This window comes from Procambarus clarkii, chromosome 93 (assembly GCF_040958095.1).
Source record: "Procambarus clarkii isolate CNS0578487 chromosome 93, FALCON_Pclarkii_2.0, whole genome shotgun sequence".
NCBI classification, from domain to species: Eukaryota; Metazoa; Arthropoda; class Malacostraca; order Decapoda; family Cambaridae; genus Procambarus; species Procambarus clarkii.
In genome coordinates this window covers 11,739,918-11,764,438 of record NC_091242.1, presented here as the reverse complement: position 1 = coordinate 11,764,438, position 24,521 = coordinate 11,739,918, and the positions used below count along the sequence as shown (strand labels likewise).

Below are 24,521 nucleotides of genomic sequence, written 5' to 3'. Positions count from 1 at the left end.
ACAGCCAGGTGTTGTTACAGCCTGGTGTTGTTACAGCCTGGTGTTGTTACAGCCAGGTGTTGTTACAGCCAGGTGTTGTTACAACCAGGTGTTGTTACAGCCTGGTGTTGTTACAGCCAGGTGTTGTTACAGCCTGGTGTTGTTACAGCCAGGTGTTGTTACAGCCTGGTGTTGTTACAGCCTGGTGTTGTTACAGCCAGGTGTTGTTACAGCCTGGTGTTTTTACAACCAGGTGTTGTTAATGCCTGGTGTTGTTACAGCCAGGTGTTGTTACAGCCAGGTGTTGTTACAGCCCGGTGTTGTTACAGCCTGGTGTTGTTACAGCCTGGTGTTGTTACAGCCAGGTGTTGTTACAGCCAGGTGTTGTTACAACCAGGTGTTGTTACAGCCTGGTGTTGTTACAACCAGGTGTTGTTACAACCAGGTGTTGTTACAGCCAGGTGTTGTTACAGCCTGGTGTTGTTATAGCCAGGTGTTGTTACAGCCAGGTGTTGTTACCGCCTGGTGTTGTTACAGTAAGGTGTTGTTACAGCCTGGTGTTGTTACCGCCTGGAGTTGTTACCGCCTGGTGTTGTTACAGCCTGGTGTTGTTACAGCCAGGTGTTGTTACAGCTTGGTGTTGTTACAGCCAGGTGTTGTTACCACCTGGTGTTGTTACAGCCTGGTGTTGTTACCGCCTGGTGTTGTTACAGCCTGGTGTTGTTACAGCCAGGTGTTGTTACCGCCTGGTGTTGTTACAGCCTGGTGTTGTTACCGCCTGGGGTTGTTACAGCCAGGTGTTGTTACAGCCAGGTGTTGTTACAGCCAGGTGTTGTTAGAGCCAGGTGTTGTTACAGCCTGGTGTTGTTACAGCCAGGTGTTGTTACAGCCAGGTGTTGTTACAGCCTGGTGTTGTTACAACCTGGTGTTGTTAAACATGGTGTTGTTACAGCCAGGTGTTGTTACAGCCTGGTGTTGTTACCGCCTGGTGTTGTTACAGCCAGGTGTTGTTACAGCCAGGTGTTGTTACAGCCTGGTATTGTTACAGCCTGCTGTTGTTACAACCTGGTGTTGTTACAGCCAGGTGTTGTTACAACCTGGTGTTGTTACAACCTGGTGTTGTTACAGCCAGGTGTTGTTACAGCCAGGTGTTGTTACAGCCTGGTGTTGTTACAGCCAGGTGTTGTTACAGCCTGGTGTTGTTACAACCTGTTGTTGTTACAACCTGGTGTTGTTACAGCCAGGTGTTGTTACAGCCAGGTGTTGTTACAACCTGGTGTTGTTACAACCTGGTGTTGTTACAGCCAGGTGTTATTACAGCCTGGTGTTATTTCAGCCAGGTGTTGTTACAGCCAGGTGTTGTTACAGCCTGGTGTTGTTACAGCCTGGTGTTGTTACAGCCAGGTGTTGTTACAGCCAGGTGTTGTTACCGCCTGGTGTTGTTACAGCCAGGTGTTGTTACAGCCTGGTGTTGTTACCGCCTGGTGGTGTTACCGCCTGGTGTTGTTACAGCCTGGTGTTGTTACAGCCATGTGTTGTTACAGCTTGGTGTTGTTACAGCCAGGTGTTGTTACCGCCTGGTGTTGTTACAGCCTGGTGTTGTTACCGCCTGGTGTTGTTACAGCCTGGTGTTGTTACAGCCAGGTGTTGTTACCGCCTGGTGTTGTTACAGCCTGGTGTTGTTACCGTCTGGTGTTGTTACAGCCAGGTGTTGTTACAGCCAGGTGTTGTTACAGCCAGGTGTTGTTACAGCCAGGTGTTGTTACAGCCTGGTGTTGTTACAGCCAGGTGTTGTTACAGCCTGGTGTTGTTACAGCCATGTGTTGTTACAGCTTGGTGTTGTTACAGCCAGGTGTTGTTACCGCCTGGTGTTGTTACAGCCTGGTGTTGTTACCGCCTGGTGTTGTTACAGCCTGGTGTTGTTACAGCCAGGTGTTGTTACCGCCTGGTGTTGTTACAGCCTCGTGTTGTTACAGCCTGGTGTTGTTACAGCCAGGTGTTGTTACAGCCTGGTGTTTTTACAACCAGGTGTTGTTAATGCCTGGTGTTGTTACAGCCAGGTGTTGTTACAGCCAGGTGTTGTTACAGCCCGGTGTTGTTACATCCTGGTGTTGTTACAGCCTGGTGTTGTTACAGCCAGGTGTTGTTACAGCCAGGTGTTGTTACAACCAGGTGTTGTTACAGCCTGGTGTTGTTACAACCAGGTGTTGTTACAACCAGGTGTTGTTACAGCCAGGTGTTGTTACAGCCTGGTGTTGTTATAGCCAGGTGTTGTTACAGCCAGGTGTTGTTACCGCCTGGTGTTGTTACAGTAAGGTGTTGTTACAGCCTGGTGTTGTTACCGCCTGGAGTTGTTACCGCCTGGTGTTGTTACAGCCTGGTGTTGTTACAGCCAGGTGTTGTTACAGCTTGGTGTTGTTACAGCCAGGTGTTGTTACCACCTGGTGTTGTTACAGCCTGGTGTTGTTACCGCCTGGTGTTGTTACAGCCTGGTGTTGTTACAGCCAGGTGTTGTTACCGCCTGGTGTTGTTACAGCCTGGTGTTGTTACCGCCTGGGGTTGTTACAGCCAGGTGTTGTTACAGCCAGGTGTTGTTACAGCCAGGTGTTGTTAGAGCCAGGTGTTGTTACAGCCTGGTGTTGTTACAGCCAGGTGTTGTTACAGCCAGGTGTTGTTACAGCCTGGTGTTGTTACAACCTGGTGTTGTTAAACATGGTGTTGTTACAGCCAGGTGTTGTTACAGCCTGGTGTTGTTACCGCCTGGTGTTGTTACAGCCAGGTGTTGTTACAGCCAGGTGTTGTTACAGCCTGGTATTGTTACAGCCTGCTGTTGTTACAACCTGGTGTTGTTACAGCCAGGTGTTGTTACAACCTGGTGTTGTTACAACCTGGTGTTGTTACAGCCAGGTGTTGTTACAGCCAGGTGTTGTTACAGCCTGGTGTTGTTACAGCCAGGTGTTGTTACAGCCTGGTGTTGTTACAACCTGTTGTTGTTACAACCTGGTGTTGTTACAGCCAGGTGTTGTTACAGCCAGGTGTTGTTACAACCTGGTGTTGTTACAACCTGGTGTTGTTACAGCCAGGTGTTATTACAGCCTGGTGTTATTTCAGCCAGGTGTTGTTACAGCCAGGTGTTGTTACAGCCTGGTGTTGTTACAGCCTGGTGTTGTTACAGCCAGGTGTTGTTACAGCCAGGTGTTGTTACCGCCTGGTGTTGTTACAGCCAGGTGTTGTTACAGCCTGGTGTTGTTACCGCCTGGTGTTGTTACCGCCTGGTGTTGTTACAGCCTGGTGTTGTTACAGCCATGTGTTGTTACAGCTTGGTGTTGTTACAGCCAGGTGTTGTTACCGCCTGGTGTTGTTACAGCCTGGTGTTGTTACCGCCTGGTGTTGTTACAGCCTGGTGTTGTTACAGCCAGGTGTTGTTACCGCCTGGTGTTGTTACAGCCTGGTGTTGTTACCGTCTGGTGTTGTTACAGCCAGGTGTTGTTACAGCCAGGTGTTGTTACAGCCAGGTGTTGTTACAGCCAGGTGTTGTTACAGCCTGGTGTTGTTACAGCCAGGTGTTGTTACAGCCAGGTGTTGTTACAGCCTGGTGTTGTTACAACATGGTGTTGTTAACACCTGGTGTTGTTACAGCCAGTTGTTGTTACAGCCTGGTGTTGTTACCGCCTGGTGTTGTTACAGCCAGGTGTTTTTACAGCCAGGTGTTGTTACAGCCTGGTATTGTTACAGCCTGGTGTTGTTACAACCTGGTGTTGTTACAGCCAGGTGTTGTTACAACCTGGTGTTGTTACAACCTGGTGTTGTTACAGCCAGGTGTTGTTACAGCCAGGTGTTGTTACAGCCTGGTGTTGTTATATCCAGGTGTTGTTACAGCCTGGTGTTGTTACAACCAGGTGTTGTTACAGTCAGGTGTTGTTACAGCCTGGTGTTGTTACAGCCTGGTGTTGTTACAGCCAGGTGTTGTTACAGCCTGGTGTTGTTACAGCCTGGTGTTGTTACAGCCAGGTGTTGTTACAGCCAGGTGTTGTTACAACCAGGTGTTGTTACAGCCTGGTGTTGTTACAGCCAGGTGTTGTTACAGCCTGGTGTTGTTACAGCCAGGTGTTGTTACAGCCAGGTGTTGTTACAGCCTGGTGTTGTTACAGCCTGGTGTTGTTACAGCCAGGTGTTGTTACAGCATGGTGTTGTTACAGCATGGTGTTGTTACAGCCAGGTGTTGTTACAACCAGTTGTTACAGCCAGGTGTTGTTACAGCCTGGTGTTGTTACAGCCTGGTGTTGTTACAGCCAGGTGTTGTTACAGCCTGGTGTTGTTACAGCCTGGTGTTGTTACAGCCAGGTGTTGTTACAGCCAGGTGTTGTTAACAGCAGGTGTTGTTACAGCCTGGTGTTGTTACAGCCAGGTGTTGTTACAGCCTGGTGTTGTTACAGCCTGGTGTTGTTACAGCCAGGTGTTGTTACAGCCTGGTGTTGTTACAACCAGGTGTTGTTACAGCCTGGTGTTGTTACAGCCAGAAGTTGTTACAGCCTGGTGTTGTTACAGCCAGGTGTTGTTACAGCCAGGTGTTGTTACAGCCTGGTGTTGTTACAACCAGGTGTTGTTACAGCCAGGTGTTGTTACAGCCAGGTGTTGTTACAGCCTGGTGTTGTTACAGCCAGGTGTTGTTACAGCCTGGTGTTGTTACAGCCAGGTGTTGTTACAGCCTGGTGTTGTTACAGCGTGGTGTTGTTACAGCGTGGTGTTGTTACAGCCGGGTGTTGTTACAGCCAGGTGTTGTTACACCCTGGTGTTGTTACAGCCTGGTGTTGTTACAGCCAGGTGTTGTTACAGCCTGGTGTTGTTACAGCCAGGTGTTGTTACAGCCAGGTGTTGTTACAGCCTGGTGTTGTTACAGCCTGGTGTTGTTACAGCCAGGTGATGTTACAGCCAGGTGTTGTTACTAGCAGGTGTTTTTACAGCCAGGTGTTGTTACAGCCAGGTGTTGTTACAGCCTGGTGTTGTTACAGCCTGGTGTTGTTACAGCCTGGTGTTGTTACAGCCAGGTGTTGCTACAGCCTGGTGTTGTTACAGCCAGGTGTTGTTACAGCCAGGTGTTGCTACAGCCTGGTGTTGCTACAGCCAGGTGTTGCTACAGCCTGGTGTTGTTACAGCCTGATGTTGCTACAGCCAGGTGTTGCTACAGCCTGGTGTTGTTACAGCCTGGTGTTGTTACAGCCAGGTGTTGTTACAGCCTGGTGTTGTTACAGCCTGGTGTTGTTACAACCAGGTGTTGTTACAGTCAGGTGTTGTTACAGCCTGGTGTTGTTACAGCCTGGTGTTGTTACAGCGAGGTGTTGTTACAGCCTGGTGTTGTTACAGCCTGGTGTTGTTACAGCCAGGTGTTGTTACAGCCAGGTGTTGTTACAACCAGGTGTTGTTACAGCCTGGTGTTGTTACAGCCAGGTGTTGTTACAGCCTGGTGTTGTTACAGCCAGGTGTTGTTACAGCCAGGTGTTTTTACAGCCTGGTGTTGTTACAGCCTGGTGTTGTTACAGACAGGTGTTGTTACAGCCTGGTGTTGTTACAACCAGGTGTTGTTACAGCCTGGTGTTGTTACAGCCAGGTGTTGTTACAGCCTGGTGTTGTTACAGCCTGGTGTTGTTTCAGCCAGGTGTTGTTACAGCCTGGTGTTGTTACAACCAGGTGTTGTTACAGCCAGGTGTTGGTACAGCCAGGTGTTGTTACAGCCTGGTGTTGTTACAGCCAGGTGTTGTTACAGCCTGGTGTTGTTACAGCCAGGTGTTGTTACAGCCTGGTGTTGTTACAGCGTGGTGTTGTTACAGCCTGGTGTTGTTACAGCCTGGTGTTGTTACAGCCTGGTGTTGTTACAGCCTGGTGTTGTTACAGCCAGGTGTTGTTACAGTCTGGTGTTGTTACAGCCAGGTGTTGTTACAGCCAGGTGTTGTTAGAACCTGGTGTTGTTACAGCCTGGTGTTTTTACAGCCAGGTGTTGTTACAGCCAGGTGTTGTTACAAGCAGGTGTTTTTACAGCCAGGTGTTGTTACAGCCAGGTGTTGTTACAGCCTGGTGTTGTTACAGCCTGGTGTTGTTACAGCCTGGTGTTGTTACAGCCAGGTGTTGCTACAGCCTGGTGTTGTTACAGCCAGGTGTTGTTACAGCCAGGTGTTGCTACAGCCAGGTGTTGCTACAGCCAGGTGTTGCTACAGCCTGGTGTTGTTACAGCCTGGTGTTGCTACAGCCAGGTGTTGCTACAGCCTGGTGTTGTTACAGCCTGGTGTTGTTACAGCCTGGTGTTCTTACAGCCTGGTGTTGTTACAGCCAGGTGTTGCTACAGCCTGGTGTTGCTACAGCCTGGTGTTGTTACAGCCTGGTGTTGTTACAGCCTGGTGTTGTTACAGCCTGGTGTTGTTACAGCCAGGTGTTGCTACAGCCTGGTGTTGTTACAGCCAGGTGTTGTTACAGCCTGGTGTTGCTACAGCCAGGTGTTGCTACAGCCTGGTGTTGCTACAGCCAGGTGTTGCTACAGCCTGGTGTTGTTACAGCCAGGTGTTGCTACAGCCAGGTGTTGTTACAGCCTGGTGTTGCTACAGCCTGGTGTTGTTACAGCCAGGTGTTGCTACAGCCAGGTGTTGTTACAGCCTGGTTTTGTTACAGCCTGGTGTTGTTACAGCCTGGTGTTGCTACAGCCAGGTGTTGTTACAGCCTGGTGTTGTTACCGCCTGGTGTTGTTACAGCCTGGTGTTGTTACCGCCTGGTGTTGTTACAGCCTGGTGTTGTTACAGCCAGGTGTTGTTACAGCCAGGTGTTGTTACAGCCAGGTGTTGTTACAGCCAGGTGTTGTTACAGCCAGGTGTTGTTACAGCCAGGTGTTGTTACAGCCTGGTGTTGTTACAGCCAGGTGTTGTTACAGCCAGGTGTTGTTACAGCCTGGTGTTGTTACAACCTGGTGTTGCTACAACCTGGTGTTGTTACAGCCAGGTGATGTTACAGCCTGGTGTTGTTACCGCCTGATGTTTTTACAGCCAGGTGTTGTTACAGCCAGGTGTTGTTACAGCCTGGTATATTTACAGCCTGGTGTTGCTACAACCTGGTGTTGTTACAGCCAGGTGTTGTTACAACCTGGTGTTGTTACAACCTGGTGTTGTTACAGCCAGGTGTTGTTACAGCCAGGTGTTGTTACAGCCTGGTGTTGTTACAGCCAGGTGTTGTTACAGCCTGGTCTTGTTACAACCTGGTGTTGTTACAACCTGGTGTTGTTACAGCCAGGTGTTGTTACAGCCAGGTATTGTTACAACCTGGAGTTGTTACAACCTGGTGTTGTTACAGCCAGGTGTTACTACAGCCTGGTGTTGTTACAGCCAGGTGTTGTTACAGCCAGGTGTTGTTACAGCCTGGTGTTGTTACAGCCTGGTGTTGTTACAGCCAGGTGTTGTTACAGCTAGGTGTTGTTACAGCCTGGTGTTGTTACAGCCAGGTGTTGTTACAGCATGGTGTTGTTACAGCCTGGTGTTGTTACAGCCAGGTGTTGTTACAACCAGGTGTTGTTACAGTCAGGTGTTGTTACAGCCTGGTGTTGTTACAGCTAGGTGTTGTTACAGCCTGGTGTTGTTACAGCCTGGTGTTGTTACAGCCAGGTGTTGTTACAGCCAGGTGTTGTTACAACCAGGTGTTGTTACAGCCTGGTGTTGTTACAGCCAGGTGTTGTTACAGCCTGGTGTTGTTACAGCCAGGTGTTGTTACAGCCAGGTGTTGTTACAGCCTGGTGTTGTTACAGCCTGGTGTTGTTACAGCCAGGTGTTGTTACAGCATGGTGTTGTTACAGCCTGGTGTTGTTACAGCCAGGTGTTGTTACAACCAGTTGTTACTGCCAGGTGTTGTTACAGCCTGGTGTTGTTACAGCCTGGTGTTGTTACAGCCAGGTGTTGTTACAGCCTGGTGTTGTTACAGCCTGGTGTTGTTACAGCCAGGTGTTGTTACAGCCTGGTGTTGTTACAACCAGGTGTTGTTACAGCCTGGTGTTGTTACAGCCAGGTGTTGTTACAGCCTGGTGTTGTTACAGCCAGGTGTTGTTACAGCCAGGTGTTGTTACAGCGTGGTGTTGTTACAGCCTGGTGTTGTTACAGCCTGGTGTTGTTACAGCCAGGTGTTGTTACAGCCAGGTGTTGTTACAGCCTGGTGTTGTTACAGCCTGGTGTTGTTACATCCAGGTGTTGTTACAGCCTGGTGTTGTTACAGCCAGGTGTTGTTACAGCCAGGTGTTGTTACAGCCTTGTGTTGTTACAGCCTGGTGTTGTTACAGCCTGGTGTTGTTACAGCCAGGTGTTGTTACAGCCTGGTGTTGTTACAGCCAGGTGTTGTTACAGCCTGATGTTGTTACAGCCAGGTGTTGTTACAGCCTGGTGTTGTTACAGCCAGGTGTTGTTACAGTCTGGTGTTGTTACAGCGTGGTGTTGTTACAGCCTGGTGTTGTTACAGCCTGGTGTTGTTACAGCCAGGTGTTGTTACAGCCAGGTGTTGTTACAGCCTGGTGTTGTTACAGCCAGGTGTTGTTACAGCCTGGTGTTGTTACAGCCTGGTGTTGTTACAGCCAGGTGTTGTTACAGCCAGGTGTTGTTACAAGCAGGTGTTTTTACAGCCAGGTGTTGTTACAGCCTGGTGTTGTTACAACCTGGTGTTGTTACAACCTGGTGTTGTTACAGCCAGTTGTTGTTACAGCCTGGTGTTGTTACCGCCTGGTGTTTTTACAGCCAGGTGTTGTTACAGCCAGGTGTTGTTACAGCCTGGTATTGTTACAGCCTGGTGTTGTTACAACCTGGTGTTGTTACAGCCAGGTGTTGTTACAACCTGGTGTTGTTACAACCTCGTGTTGTTACAGCTAGGTGTTGTTACAGCCAGGTGTTGTTACAGCCTGGTGTTGTTACAGCCAGGTGTTGTTACAGCCTGGTGTTGTTACAACCTGGTGTTGTTACAACCTGGTGTTGTTACAGCCAGGTGTTGTTACAGCCAGGTGTTGTTACAACCTGGTGTTGGTACAACCTGGTGTTGTTACAGCCAGGTGTTATTACAGCCTGGTGTTGTTACAGCCAGGTGTTGTTACAGCCAGGTGTTGTTACAGCCTGGTGTTGTTACAGCCTGGTGTTGTTACAGCCAGGTGTTGTTACAACCAGGTGTTGTTACAGTCAGGTGTTGTTACAGCCTGGTGTTGTAACAGCCTGGTGTTGTTACAGCCAGGTGTTGTTACAGCCTGGTGTTGTTACAGCCTGGTGTTGTTACAGCCAGGTGTTGTTACAGCCAGGTGTTGTTACAACCAGGTGTTGTTACAGCCTGGTGTTGTTACAGCCAGGTGTTGTTACAGCCTGGTGTTGTTACAGCCAGGTGTTGTTACAGCCAGGTGTTGTTACAGCCTGGTGTTGTTACAGCCTGGTGTTGTTACAGCCAGGTGTTGTTACAGCATGGTGTTGTTACAGCCTGGTGTTGTTACAGCCAGGTGTTAATACAACCAGTTGTTACAGCCAGGTGTTGTTGCAGCCTGGTGTTGTTACAGCCTGGTGTTGTTACAGCCTGGTGTTGTTACAGCCAGGTGTTGTTACAGCCAGGTGTTGTTACAGCCTGGTGTTGTTACAGCCAGGTGTTGTTACAGCCTGGTGTTGTTACAGCCAGGTGTTGTTACAGTTACACCAGACTGTAGTCTGGTGTTGTTACAGCGTGGTGTTGTTACAGCCTGGTGTTGTTACAGCCTGGTGTTGTTACAGCCAGGTGTTGTTACAGCCAGGTGTTGTTACAGCCTGGTGTTGTTACAGCCAGGTGTTGTTACAGCCTGGTGTTGTTACAGCCTGGTGTTGTTACAGCCAGGTGTTGTTACAGCCAGGTGTTGTTACAAGCAGGTGTTTTTACAGCCAGGTGTTGTTACAGCCTGGTGTTGTTACAACCTGGTGTTGTTACAACCTGGTGTTGTTACAGCCAGTTGTTGTTACAGCCTGGTGTTGTTACCGCCTGGTGTTTTTACAGCCAGGTGTTGTTACAGCCAGGTGTTGTTACAGCCTGGTATTGTTACAGCCTGGTGTTGTTACAACCTGGTGTTGTTACAGCCAGGTGTTGTTACAACCTGGTGTTGTTACAACCTCGTGTTGTTACAGCCAGGTGTTGTTTCAGCCTGGTGTTGTTACAGCCTGGTGTTGTTACAGCCAGGTGTTGTTACAGCCTGGTATTGTTACAACCTGGTGTTGTTACAACCTGGTGTTGTTACAGCCAGGTGTTGTTACAGCCAGGTGTTGTTACAACCTGGTGTTGTTACAACCTGGTGTTGTTACAGCCAGGTGTTGTTACAGCCTGGTGTTGTTACAGCCTGGTGTTGTTACAGCCAGGTGTTGTTACAACCAGGTGTTGTTACAGTCAGGTGTTGTTACAGCCTGGTGTTGTTACAGCCTGGTGTTGTTACAGCCAGGTGTTGTTACAGCCTGGTGTTGTTACAGCCTGGTGTTGTTACAGCCAGGTGTTGTTACAGCCAGGTGTTGTTACAACCAGGTGTTATTACAGCCTGGTGTTGTTACAGCCAGGTGTTGTTACAGCCTGGTGTTGTTACAGCCAGGTGTTGTTACAGCCAGGTGTTGTTACAGCCTGGTGTTGTTACAGCCTGGTGTTGTTACAGCCAGGTGTTGTTACAGCATGGTGTTGTTACAGCCTGGTGTTGTTACAGCCAGGTGTTGTTACAACCAGTTGTTACAGCCAGGTGTTGTTGCAGCCTGGTGTTGTTACAGCCTGGTGTTGTTACAGCCAGGTGTTGTTACAGCCTGGTGTTGTTACAGCCTGGTGTTGTTACAGCCAGGTGTTGTTACAGCCAGGTGTTGTTACAAGCAGGTGTTGTTACAGCCTGGTGTTGTTACAGCCAGGTGTTGTTACAACCTGGTGTTGTTACAGTCTGGTGTTGTTACAGCCAGGTGTTGTTACAGCCTGGTGTTGTTACAACCAGGTGTTGTTACAGCCTGGTGTTGTTACAGCCAGGTGTTGTTACAGCCAGGTGTTGTTACAGCCTGGTGTTGTTACAGCCAGGTGTTGTTACAGCCTGGTGTTGTTTCAGCCTGGTGTTGTTACAGCCTGGTGTTGTTACAGCCAGGTGTTGTTACAGCCTGGTGTTGTTACAGCCTGGTGTTGTTACAGCCTGGTGTTGTTACAGCCAGGTGTTGTTACAGCCAGGTGTTGTTACAGCCTGGTGTTGTTACAGCCTGGTGTTGTTACAGCCAGGTGTTGTTACAGCCTGGTGTTGTTACAGCCAGGTGTTGTTACAGCCAGGTGTTGTTACAGCCTGGTGTTGTTACAGCCTGGTGTTGTTACAGCCTGGTGTTGTTACAGCCTGGTGTTGTTACAGCCAGGTGTTGTTACAGCCAGGTGTTGTTACAAGCAGGTGTTTTTACAGCCAGGTGTTGTTACAGCCAGGTGTTGTTACAGCCTGGTGTTGTTACAGCCTGGTGTTGTTACAGCCTGGTGTTGTTACAGCCAGGTGTTGCTACAGCCTGGTGTTGTTACAGCCAGGTGTTGTTACAGCCAGGTGTTGCTACAGCCTGGTGTTGCTACAGCCAGGTGTTGCTACAGCCTGGTGTTGTTACAGCCTGGTGTTGCTACAGCCAGGTGTTGCTACAGCCTGGTGTTGTTACAGCCTGGTGTTGTTACAGCCTGGTGTTGTTACAGTCTGGTGTTGTTACAGCCAGGTGTTGCTACAGCCTAGTGTTGCTACAGCCTGGTGTTGTTACAGCCTGGTGTTGTTAAAGCCTGGTGTTGTTACAGCCAGGTGTTGCTACAGACTATTGTTGTTACAGCCAGGTGTTGTTACAGCCAGGTGTTGCTACAGCCTGGTGTTGCTACAGCCAGGTGTTGCTACAGCCTGGTGTTGCTACAGCCAGGTGTTGCTACAGCCTGGTGTTGTTACAGCCAGGTGTTGCTACAGCCAGGTGTTGTTACAGCCTGGTGTTGCTACAGCCTGGTGTTGTTACAGCCAGGTGTTGCTACAGCCAGGTGTTGTTACAGCCTGGTTTTGTTACAGCCAGGTGTTGTTACAGCCTGGTGTTGCTACAGCCAGGTGTTGTTACAGCCTGGTGTTGTTACAGCCAGGTGTTGTTACAGCCAGGTGTTGTTACAGCCAGGTGTTGTTACAGCCTGGTGTTGTTACAGCCAGGTGTTGCTACAGCAAGGTGTTGTTACAGCCTGGTGTTGTTACAGCCAGGTGTTGTTACAGCCTGGTGTTGTTACAGCCTGGTGTTGTTACAGCCTGGTGTTGTTACAGCCAGGTGTTGCTACAGCAAGGTGTTGTTACAGCCAGGTGTTGTTACAGCCTGGTGTTGTTACAGCCTGGTGTTGTTACAGCCTGGTGTTGTTACAACCTGGTGTTGTTACAACCTGGTGTTGTTACAGCCAGGTGTTGTTACAGCCAGGTGTTGTTACAACCTGGTGTTGTTACAACCTGGTGTTGTTACAGCCAGGTGTTATTACAGCCTGGTGTTGTTACAGCCAGGTGTTGTTACATCCAGGTGTTGTTACAGCCTGGTGTTGTTACAGCCTGGTGTTGTTACAGCCAGGTGTTGTTACAACCAGGTGTTGTTACAGTCAGGTGTTGTTACAGCCTGGTGTTGTTACAGCCTGGTGTTGTTACAGCCAGGTGTTGTTACAGCCTGGTGTTGTTACAGCCTGGTGTTGTTACAGCCAGGTGTTGTTACAGCCAGGTGTTGTTACAACCAGGTGTTGTTACAGCCTGGTGTTGTTACAGCCAGGTGTTGTTACAGCCTGGTGTTGTTACAGCCAGGTGTTGTTACAGCCAGGTGTTGTTACAGCCTGGTGTTGTTACAGCCTGGTGTTGTTACAGCCAGGTGTTGTTACAGCATGGTGTTGTTACAGCCTGGTGTTGTTACAGCCAGGTGTTGTTACAACCAGTTGTTACAGCCAGGTGTTGTTGCAGCCTGGTGTTGTTACAGCCTGGTGTTGTTACAGCCAGGTGTTGTTACAGCCTGGTGTTGTTACAGCCAGGTGTTGTTACAGCCTGGTGTTGTTACAGCCTGGTGTTGTTACAGCCAGGTGTTGTTACAGCCAGGTGTTGTTACAAGCAGGTGTTGTTACAGCCTGGTGTTGTTACAGCCAGGTGTTGTTACAGCCTGGTGTTGTTACAGCCTGGTGTTGTTACAGCCAGGTGTTGTTACAGCCTGGTGTTGTTACAACCAGGTGTTGTTACAGCCTGGTGTTGTTACAGCCAGGTGTTGTTACAGCCTGGTGTTGTTACAGCCAGGTGTTGTTACAGCCAGGTGTTGTTACAGCCTGGTGTTGTTACAGCCAGGTGTTGTTACAGCCTGGTGTTGTTACAGCCTGGTGTTGTTACAGCCTGGTGTTGTTACAGCCAGGTGTTGTTACAGCCTGGTGTTGTTACAGCCTGGTGTTGTTACAGCCTGGTGTTGTTACAGCCAGGTGTTGTTACAGCCAGGTGTTGTTACAGCCTGGTGTTGTTACAGCCTGGTGTTGTTACAGCCAGGTGTTGTTACAGCCTGGTGTTGTTACAGCCAGGTGTTGTTACAGCCAGGTGTTGTTACAGCCTGGTGTTGTTACAGCCTGGTGTTGTTACAGCCAGGTGTTGTTACAGCCAGGTGTTGTTACAAGCAGGTGTTTTTACAGCCAGGTGTTGTTACAGCCAGGTGTTGTTACAGCCTGGTGTTGTTACAGCCTGGTGTTGTTTCAGCCTGGTGTTGTTACAGCCAGGTGTTGCTAAGCCTGGTGTTGTTACAGCCAGGTGTTGTTACAGCCAGGTGTTGCTACAGCCTGGTGTTGCTACAGCCAGGTGTTGCTACAGCCTGGTGTTGTTACAGCCTGGTGTTGTTACAGCCAGGTGTTGCTACAGCCTGGTGTTGCTACAGCCTGGTGTTGTTACAGCCTGGTGTTGTTACAGCCTGGTGTTGTTACAGCCAGGTGTTGCTACAGCCTGGTGTTGTTACAGCCAGGTGTTGTTACAGCCAGGTGTTGCTACAGCCTGGTGTTGCTACAGCCAGGTGTTGCTACAGCCTGGTGTTGCTACAGCCAGGTGTTGCTACAGCCTGGTGTTGTTACAGCCAGGTGTTGCTACAGCCAGGTGTTGTTACAGCCTGGTGTTGCTACAGCCTGGTGTTGTTACAGCCAGGTGTTGCTACAGCCAGGTGTTGTTACAGCCTGGTTTTGTTACAGCCAGGTGTTGTTACAGCCTGGTGTTGCTACAACCAGGTGTTGTTACAGCCTGGTGTTGTTACAGCCAGGTGTTGTTACAGCCAGGTGTTGTTACAGCCAGGTGTTGTTACAGCCTGGTGTTGTTACAGCCAGGTGTTGCTACAGCAAGGTGTTGTTACAGCCTGGTGTTGTTACAGCCAGGTGTTGTTACAGCCTGGTGTTGTTACAGCCTGGTGTTGTTACAGCCTGGTGTTGTTACAGCCTGGTGTTGTTACAGCCAGGTGTTATTATAATGGAAGTCCTAGTCTTCCTGCCTAATATTTTTCTGTCATTTCTTCTAAGCCTTTAGGTCTCATAGTTATATTTTAATTGTTTAGTAAGTGTTTACTCTCTTAGCTATTCAATTAATTTTAAAAAGGTAAGTTTTATTTAATTTATAACAATATAATAATTGAGAAAATCAGTAGGAGCCATGAGGAGGATTCGAACCCGTTGACTTAATACTCCCAAGCACACGCCCTAGACCTCTGCTCCAAAACGTGGTAAAAGTAACCAGGCATTCCAGTGACTTCTCTAGGAGTCCTGAGGCTTCCATCTTAAGCCATATCACGGTTCCATGCATCGCCCCTCCATGCTCTCTGGATCTGAACCAGGAGGACCACCTCGCCCCTCCATGCTCTCTGGCTTTGGTCCAGGAGGTCCACCTCGCCTCTCCATGCTCTCTGCCTCTGGTCCAGGAGGTGCACCTCCCTCCTCCATGCTCTCTGGCTCTGGTCCTGGAGGTCCACCTCGCCCCTCCACGCTCTCTGGCTCCGGTCCAGGAGGTCCACCTCCAACGCTTCTTGTCAAATGCATAATGGAATCACATAAGGACTCGGGACGCGTAGAGGATTAGGTAGACTCCCTTGTTGCATTACGTTTGACTATGTCGTGTTGTAGTGGTGTGTGCTTGGGAGTCCCAAACAAGCGGGTTCGAATCCTCCTCAAGGTTCCTAATAATTTTCTCATTGATAAATCACGTTAATGGGATTTCAATGTAGAAAATATATTTGTTACACAAAACTTATTCACTTATATATTTTTTATAAAATTAATAGGAAGTTATAAATAAATATATACAATGAGAGGAAGATCATTTTGGGAGACGGTTCTATGGTAACCTTTCCTGCGACATTTTACAATTATATTCCATAAATAATCACAAATTTATATACAGTTTCTAAAACGTTCAGCTGGTGATAACCTTCAGTAGTTCTGATAATTACTGAGAATGAGTAATCTCATTACTGAGAATATGTAATCCCATTACTAAGAATGAGTAATCCCATTACTGAGAATGAGTAATCTCATTACTATGAATGAGTAATCTCATTACTGTGAATGAGTAATCTCATTAGTGAGAATGAGTAATCCCACTAGTGAGAATGAGTAATCCCATTACTGAGAATATGTAATCCCATTACTAAGAATGAGTAATCCCATTACTGAGAATGAGTAATCCCATTACTGAGAATGAGCAATCCCATTACTGAGAATGAGTAATCCTATTACTGAGAATGAGTAATCCCTTTACTGAGAATGAGTAATCTAATTACTGAGAATGATTAATCCCTTTAATGAGAATGAGTAATCCCTTTAATGAGAATGAGTAATCCCATTACTGAGAATGAGTAATCCCATTATTGAGAATGAGTAATCCCATTACTGAGAATGAGTAATCCCATTACTGAGAATGAGTAATCCCATTACTGAGAATGAGTAATCCCATTACTGAGAATGAGTAATCTAATTACTGAGAATGATTAATCCCTTTAATGAGAATGAGTAATCCCTCTAATGAGAATGAGTAATCCCATTACTGAGAATGAGTAATCCCATTACTGAGAATGAGTAATCCCATTACTGAGAATGAGTAATCCCATTACTGAGAATGATTAATCCCTTTAATGAGAATGAGTAATCCCTTTAATGAGAATGAGTAATCCCATTACTGAGAATGAGTAATCCCATTACTGAGAATGAGTAATCCCATTACTGAGAATGAGTAATCCCATTACTGAGAATGATTAATCCCTTTAATGAGAATGAGTAATCCCTTTAATGAAAATGAGTAATCCCATTACTGAGAATGATTAATCCCATTACTGAGAATGAGTAATCTCATTACTGAGAATGAGTAATCCCATTACTGAGAGTGACGGTGTTCATGCAGGTGGGTCCCCCAGCTCCACACTGCAGGAGGTGGTGCTCACACTCTTCCCGTCGTCCAGATGTGACCAGAGCTACTCCACCCTGGTGGACTACCCCTTCACCTGGCCTCGAGGGATCAGGGAGGAGACGGCTTGTGCTGGAGACCCCAGCGGGGGTAAAGATGCATGTCAGGTAATGGGGGAAGTTCTCTTGCATGTTTGTGTACAAATATATTATTTCCCACTAGAAAATGCAATGAATAAAATGTAGTAACATAAAAACATTAATTTTTAAGCAATGTTTCATCTTTAGTTTCTCCCTTATGGCCAACGCTCATCATTATATCTTGCTCATTGATAGCTATACTAATTTATGCATTGTTATATGAAAGTTTAAATTATATTTCAAACTAGCTGTACCCGGCCACGCGTTGCTGTGGCTCAGCAACGCATGTGCGTTGCTGAGCCACAGCAACCTTCCCCTGTCTCACAGTCCTCCCCACCATTCTACCCCTCCCCCGTCCTCCCAGCCATTCCTCATTCCCCAATATATTTCAATATATTATGGGAGCCGGTCGGCAGAGCGGACAGCACGCTGGACTTGTGGTCCTGGGTTCGATCCCAGGCGCCAGCGAGAAACAATGGGCAGAGTTTCTTTCACCCTATGCACCTGGTACCTAGCAGTAAAATAGGTACCTGGGTGTTAGTCAGCTGTCACGGGCTGCTTCCTGGGGGTGGAGGCCTGGTCGAGGACCGGGCCGCGGGGACACTAAAAGCCCCGGAATCATCTCAAGATATAACTCAAGATATGAAGATAACCATTCTTAATCTTTTTGTACCAAGCTCTCTTTCTACCTATAAGGTTCTTCAGATCCTTTGTTATCCATTTCGGGTCATTATTATTTGATCTATAACATTTCTATGGTATTCTACATCCCTGTGCTTTGCTTAGAATATTTTAAAATAAGTTATATTTTAAATCCACATCGAAATTCCTTTTTACATCACCCATCGCTGGGTTTACTTCTCGCTCCAAGACCGGCCCATCCCCCATGCCCAAGGCTTTCCAATCAGTTTCACCCCAAAAAAATCTTAAGCTATTAAAATCAGCTTTTCGAAAATCTGGCGCTTTAATAGAATTTTCTCCTTCAAATCTATTGCATTCTCTCCTAAATCTGATTTCTTTGTGATCACTGTTCCCTCGCTCCCTCGCAATTACGATGCCATTAATTTGTGTTTCCCTCCTAGTTAACACTAAATCTAAAATATTATTTTCCCGTGTTGGTTCCTTAATGTGTTGCTTAAGAAAGCAATCGTCAATTAATTCTAGAAAATCTGCCACTTCTTTCTTTGTTCTGTTAATCCAGTTTATTCCACTAAAATTAAAGTCAACCATGACACAAATACTGTTTGACCTAGATGCTTTAGATATTTCATCCCATAGATGTTTTGCTTCCATTCTGTCTATGTTTGGTGTCCTGTATATAACACTTAATATTTTTGATGATTGCTAGATTGTTAAATTGATTTCTAGCATTTTCGTTTAATTCTATCCGAATAGTTTCTGCGTGTGGCTCAGGTTTGATTAACTCTTTGATAGTAAATATGGGTGTTGGCTGTGTATTTGTGTTACCTTCAGGTTACCTTGAAGTGCTTCCGGGGCTTAACGTCTCCGCGGCCCGATCGTCGACCAGGCCTCCTGGTTGCTGGACTGATCAACCAGGCTGTTGGACGCGTCTGCTAGCAGCCTGACGTATTAGTCACAGCCTGGTTGATCAGGTTGATCAAGCTGGGTGTTGACTGTGTGTATATGGCTGTTGACGGATAATACGGGTGTTGATTGTGATTTGGGTGGTGACAGTGTAAATGGGCATTGACAATGTTAATGGTTGTTGAGAGTGTATATGGGTGTTACAGTTTTTGTTGGCGTGTTTTTTTCCAAGGATATTTCTGCGCTGGCCCTGAGCCTCTGGCCTGCCCACTAAGGGTTTCTTGATACTTCTTTCTCTTTTACTTAGGCGGAGTATGAGTATTTATGACAATTATGTTCGCTTCGTTACGATTACGCCCAATGTGTTAAACAAATTCTGCTCTGTCGAATCTTTCATAAAATCTCATTTGGTTTCCAAATGTGCTCGAGTTAGATAATGTTCCAACGGTCTGTCGTGCATTTCTAATAAGTGTGCAAGACAGTAGGGACCTAGTGTGCAGTGACAGCGGGGACCTAGTGTGCAGGACAGCGGGGACCTAGTGTGCAGGACAGCGGGGACCTAGTGTGCAGGACAGCGGAGACCAAGTGTGCAGGACAGCGGGGACCTAGTGTGCAGGACAGCGGGGACCGAGTGTGCAGGACAGCGGGGACCAAGTGTGCAGGACAGCGGGGACCTAGTGTGCAGGACAGCGGGGACCGAGTGTATAGGACAGCGGGGACCGAGTGTATAGGACAGCGGGGACCGAGTGTATAGGACAGCGGGGACCGAGTGTATAGGACAGCGGGGTCCGAGTGTGCAGGACAGCGGGGACAGGGTGTGCAAGAGAGCGGGGACCGAGTGTGCAGGACAGCTGGGAAGGAGTGAGTAGGACTGCGGGGACCGAGTGTGCAGGAAAAGGGGAACGGAGTGTGCAGAACAGCGGGGACGGAATGTGCAGGACAGCTGGGACCGAGTATGCAGGACAGTGGGGACGGAGTGTGCAGGACGGCTGGGAACAAAGCTCGTAACATGTAACTCTAATCTCATTACCTCCGCTCAAAACTTTACATTTATCAGCAATAAACTGCATCTGCCAATCTTTTGACCATTTCAAAACCCTATTTAGATCGTCCTGAGGTGATATTGAGTCTTTTTCCTTGTTTATTTCCCTCCCGAGTTTTGTATCATTGGCAAATTTGCAAATGTTGCTGCTCAAATCTGAACCTAAATCATTTATATATATCATGAATAACAGAGGTCCCAGGACAGAGCCTTGAGGCACTTACAACAATTTTCCCAGTCTGACTTAATTCCATTTAAACTAACTCTCGGTTTCCTTTGTTTAGCCATGCCGTAATCCAACTTAATATAGTGCCCCCAATACCATGAGTGGCGTTTAAACTAGTAATACTGATCCAAGAGCTAGAGCCTCCAAAAATACATTAGTTAACCTTAGCAATGTCTCGCATCAAGAAGGGGAGTGGTAACCGGAAACCGCACCTGGGCCGCATGATTAATCACCCTCATCCGTCAGTCACCCTTCAATCATCCATCTCCCGCATGCCTTCCTGTTCTCAGAAATGGTGGGGACCCTCGTTGTCGTCTCTCTCAAGGTAACGGGTCACCCACTCCTGGGACACGCACATGCCTTCACGATCAGTGGGCGATTAATCACGCTCATACGTCAGTCATCCATCTCCGCTGATGGTGAGGACCCTCGTAGTCGCAAATTTTCCCTACTTCTATGATCGCTGTGGTAATGAACTAACTAATCTGTGATCGTTGTGGAAGTGAACTAACTAGTCTGCAATCGCTGTGGTAGTGAATTAACTTGTAATGGCTTAAGAGAACATTAATGCTCCTCTATTTTTCTATAATGAAAATCATGAGAGCTGTTTTTAGCAATATCAGATATAAATTCCCTGTAAACTCACCAACACCTTTCTTCTAAGATATCAGTATTATTCAGCTGACGTGAACAAGTACATGTTTAGTGTTCCATGTATACTTCATTAGTTATTATTTTGTTGAGAATAGAATAAACAGTCAATCATTTAATTTACATATTGATGTTAACATTCTTAAGTGTAAAGCGTTCCCAATATATATAACAGCGAGATAAATGCTATAGTATTTTACCTCCAGTATACAAGTGTGGTGTGAGGTATAACCCAATGTTGTATTCCCCCAGGGTGACTCAGGAGATTAACTTTTACCTCCAGTATACAAGAGTGGTGTGAGGTATAACCCAATGTTGTATTCCTCCAGGGTGACTCAAGAGATCCACTTTACCTCCACTATACAAGAGTGGTGTGACGTATAACCAATGTTGTATTCCCCCAGGGTGACTCAGATGGTCCACTTTTACCTCCAGTATACAAGAGTGGTGTGAGGTATAACCATTGTTGTATTCCTCCAGGGTGACTCAGAGGTCACCTTTTACCTCCAGTATACTAGAGTGATGTGAGGTATAACCAATGTTTTATTCCCCCAGGGTGACTCAGGAGGTCCACTTCTATACATCAACTCAGCTGGACGTTACACCTTGACTGGGATTGTATCACAGGGATATGGCTGTGGGAAGAAGGACTTCCCGGGCCTTTATGTCAACATCCGCAAGCCGCAGTACCTGGCCTGGATCAAGAAGGTCGCCTTTTAAGTCTCCTGTGGCCTCACAGATACTCCTAGCTGACTCTGGCCTCACAGATACTCCCAGCTGACTCTGGCCTCACAGATACTCCCAGCTGGCTCTGGCCTCACAGATACTCCCAGCTGACTCTGGCCTCACAGATACTCCCAGCAGATTTTGGTCTCACAAATACTCCCAGCTGACTCACACTCAACCTCTTTGTTCCACTCATTCTCTTATGACGTCTGCCGCTTGCTCCAGTTGCTCACAGGTTTTGACTTCTATTACAGAAAACTGTGATAAAAATTATTGTGGTTATTGATATTAGTTTGTGAACAATTATTATGTGTTAAAGACTTTAATGCCAAATTCTTTAAATTGTCTGTATTTGTTATAGAATTGATTACAGATTTGACTGAAAACCAATATTGTAACATGATGCACAATATAACAAACACAATCATGCCCAAGATATACGACATAATCATTTACAAGATACCCAACACAATCATGCCCAAAGATACCCAACACAATCATGCACAACATATCAAACACAATCATGCTCAAGATACCCAACACAATCATGCTCAATATACCCAACACAATCATGCACAATATATCCAACAAAATCATGCTCAAGATACCCAAAACAATCATACACAATATACCCAACACAGTCATGCACAAGATATCTAACGCAATCATGCACAAGATATCCAACATCAATCATGTACAACATATCTAACACAGTTTTGGGAAAATCTGGCTCCAAGATATTGATAATAAATCTCCTAAATAATTCGAAGGACAACCCTTTAGAAACAGGGAAATAAAATTGGAGAACCAGTGCCTCTGATATAAGTGTTTATATGGATCTCTTATATAAGTGTAATTGAAAAACTATTAATATAAATTAGTAAACTGAAATTTATAGTAAAATATAAAGCCACACACTCTCCACACACTTTGGTGGGTTGATTAGAACACAGAATCTAATGCATTTAAAGTACAACTAAAGAGATGCTAATGCACATCCTATATAAAAATAATGAGACACTAATGCATACAAATAATAAACTAATGAGATACTAATGCGTATCAATAATAAACTAATGAGATATTAATGCATATCAATAATAAACTAATGCGATTCTAATGCGTATCAATAATAAATTAATGAGATACTAATGTGTATCAATAATAAATTAATGAGATACTAATGTGTATCAATAATAAATCACATGGATAAATAATATGCAAATAAGTGAATTAATTAAAACTCAATAATAAAGATTAACTATCTACAAATACAACTAAAAATGTCTCAGCTGTTTCAGAGGAACGGAAATTGCGTCCAGCCTCTACAACACGTTGAAACCAGCCCTGAGATAGTAATCCTTGGTATCGTGATCATGGAAACAGTAACACATCTCTCTCGGTTGAACTACCAAGCTGAAACATAAAACTTCTATAATTTCCCCTTCAACTTAGTATTCAAGCATTTAAACGCAATATCTGAACTAATTGGAGGGGTAAAAGCTTTACTCACATGGGTGTTATAATTTTGCCTGCAGCATCACGTCAGGGAATCTCTAAGTATATATTGAACTCAAAAATATACAAATAAGGATTACCGCCCTGCCGAAAATGGTGTTCGTGAGTTAGGTAAGCTGCGCCCTTAATATGAAGTCCTTGGAAGTACGGATGCTTGCAGAATCGTAAGATAATTGTCAGGCCACTTCGGAACACCTTGCTGGTAGCTAGTAAATATGCCAAGAGTGTCCTTCCTCTCGAGTGGCGCATGCTCAATAGATCCCAAGGCTGGGATCCCGAGTATAAATTATAATATTCATTTAATGTTCAGTATGGAGGGAAATGGATTTGACGTATATTTACGTCATAAATAAATGTATTATTCGGTAACATATTTTCTCGTAGTGAATGTCAATTAATTTAGACTACGTTAAATGAACGAGAAAGATTAGAGTGGCAATTTTGGCTTATCATTTCATTCACTGGGACAGCTAATCGTAGCTGAATAAATTGTTTGCCGTAAACGAATGTATATACTAACTATAGGTAAAATTATTAATAAACGATTATCCTTAATAAAGAATGGTAAATGAAGCTGGATTCTACTTGATACATTAATAAGTGGAAAATATTCCCAGTGCCTAGCTGGCTGACACAACACGACCATGAATACTGGGAACTTTTGGCAGAAGTGCGCATTAACAAAATAACATTAATTTCTCTACTGCTTAGTAGTGTTAGTAATTAAGTGTTGGAAATTTCCAACATAGTTCCGGAGGAAGAAAACACGGGTCGCAGTTCATTGTTAAGTACTGACGTACCTGTTCCTCTTCCCTGAAGTTATATTCATTACTTATTTGTTAGTAGGTTAGTATATGCAGAACGCATGTCCCGTATCTGTGTAACAGATGTGACTAAGTCTTTATGGAAACTTAAATCAATGTTGAAAATATTAAATTATTAAGTCATCTAAAATCAAGAAATCTCTAAAAGTCTACAGCAGAATCAAGGACTAGTGTCGCTATGACGTGTAATGGTTGAATTGATTAGTCACTGAATTATTCTGCAGACTCAGAAAATATTCTCAATAATAGATGGCAATGGTCTACAATTAGGCAGAATGAAATACATTATAATGATTACTATTATATTATTTACATTAATTAAAGAATGGAAAGTATTAATCATTGTGTTATTTAGGATCAAGGAGACTTCGAAACTACTGTGAGGTCACTGTCTAGGGTCACTGTGACTTTGTAACTGTTGAGTTACTAGACAATAATTCATCACTGAAGCATCATGATCACCTCAAGCTCAAATGAGGACTTCTCTGCACTTAGGCAGAACTAGATATGGTTTAAATTTGCACTGTAGTGCAGCAGTCATTTTTGACTAATAGTATAACTAAATTGCTAACCTAGCTAAATGTTATTTAATATTAGAGAACTGAATATGTTTATTCATTAAAATCAAGGAAGACTCTGAGTCAACAGTGAGATTAATAATTTAGTTATTATGACTTGTAGTTAATTGAATTACAGCTCACTGGCTAGTCACAGAAGACTCATTAATTCATCCTCAACTTTAAATGAGAAATTATTATATTCATTTAATTAAATCAGTCTCTATAAATAGTCAACTATATTTAATTGTGAGCACAGACCCAACTGGTACTCTGTTGACACTAACTATAGTTCCTTAATATCCACCTAAATAGAGGGTTTAATTTTCCCTAAACCTACTTATGTAGAGAGCTATGCTAATTGTGACAATCTACTCTTTCTTTGGTAGTGTCACCCTAGCTAAATGGTGAGCAGTTCAGCTGCTCGTTTGTAGATACGTTAAGTTACAGTGTTATAGCCCTTCAGACTTACAAAACACCTAAATTAAAATTAATTATGAGTAGTAGTGCCTTCTCGGTTTATATGCATTATGCTACAATACTATAGTCCTCTTGAGACTGAACAATACACGTAACTTAAGGAATTTCATGATGAGCAATAATGCTTGCCCAGGTTATAATTATTAGGCTACGATGCTGTAGTCCGCTAGAGACTTAACGAAGAACATAGTCTAAAATTATCAGTGAGCAGTGGGAGCTGCTCGATTAACACTTGGTAAATTACAATACTATAACCTTCTAGAGGTATAACTAGGTAGAGAATAAATTGAGGATTCATGGTGAGCAGTAATGCCAGCTCCTATTAAGCATTTAAATTTTGCCCCGAGGGGCGAGTGTGAGAGTTTAGTGACTTGATTAGTGGGAATAAATAAAATTGGTATAAGGAATTGAGCTCGGAAAATTTCTAAGAATTTTCTTTA

The 24,521-nt window shown here is 45.4% G+C and overlaps 1 protein-coding gene across 1 annotated transcript in view; it reads left to right on the top strand.

Annotated features, from left to right (window-relative positions):
• LOC123746801 (venom protease) overlaps positions 1-23,383 on the top strand; it is a 242,730-nt gene extending 219,347 nt beyond the window's left edge. Inside the window, exons 8-9 of the mRNA XM_069319556.1 lie at positions 16,370-16,539; positions 20,532-23,383. Coding sequence (XP_069175657.1) covers positions 16,370-16,539; positions 20,532-20,696 — 335 coding nt within the window. The 3' untranslated portion in view covers positions 20,697-23,383. The remainder of the gene's footprint in view (positions 1-16,369; positions 16,540-20,531) is intronic.
• The last annotated feature ends 1,138 nt before the right edge of the window (positions 23,384-24,521 follow it).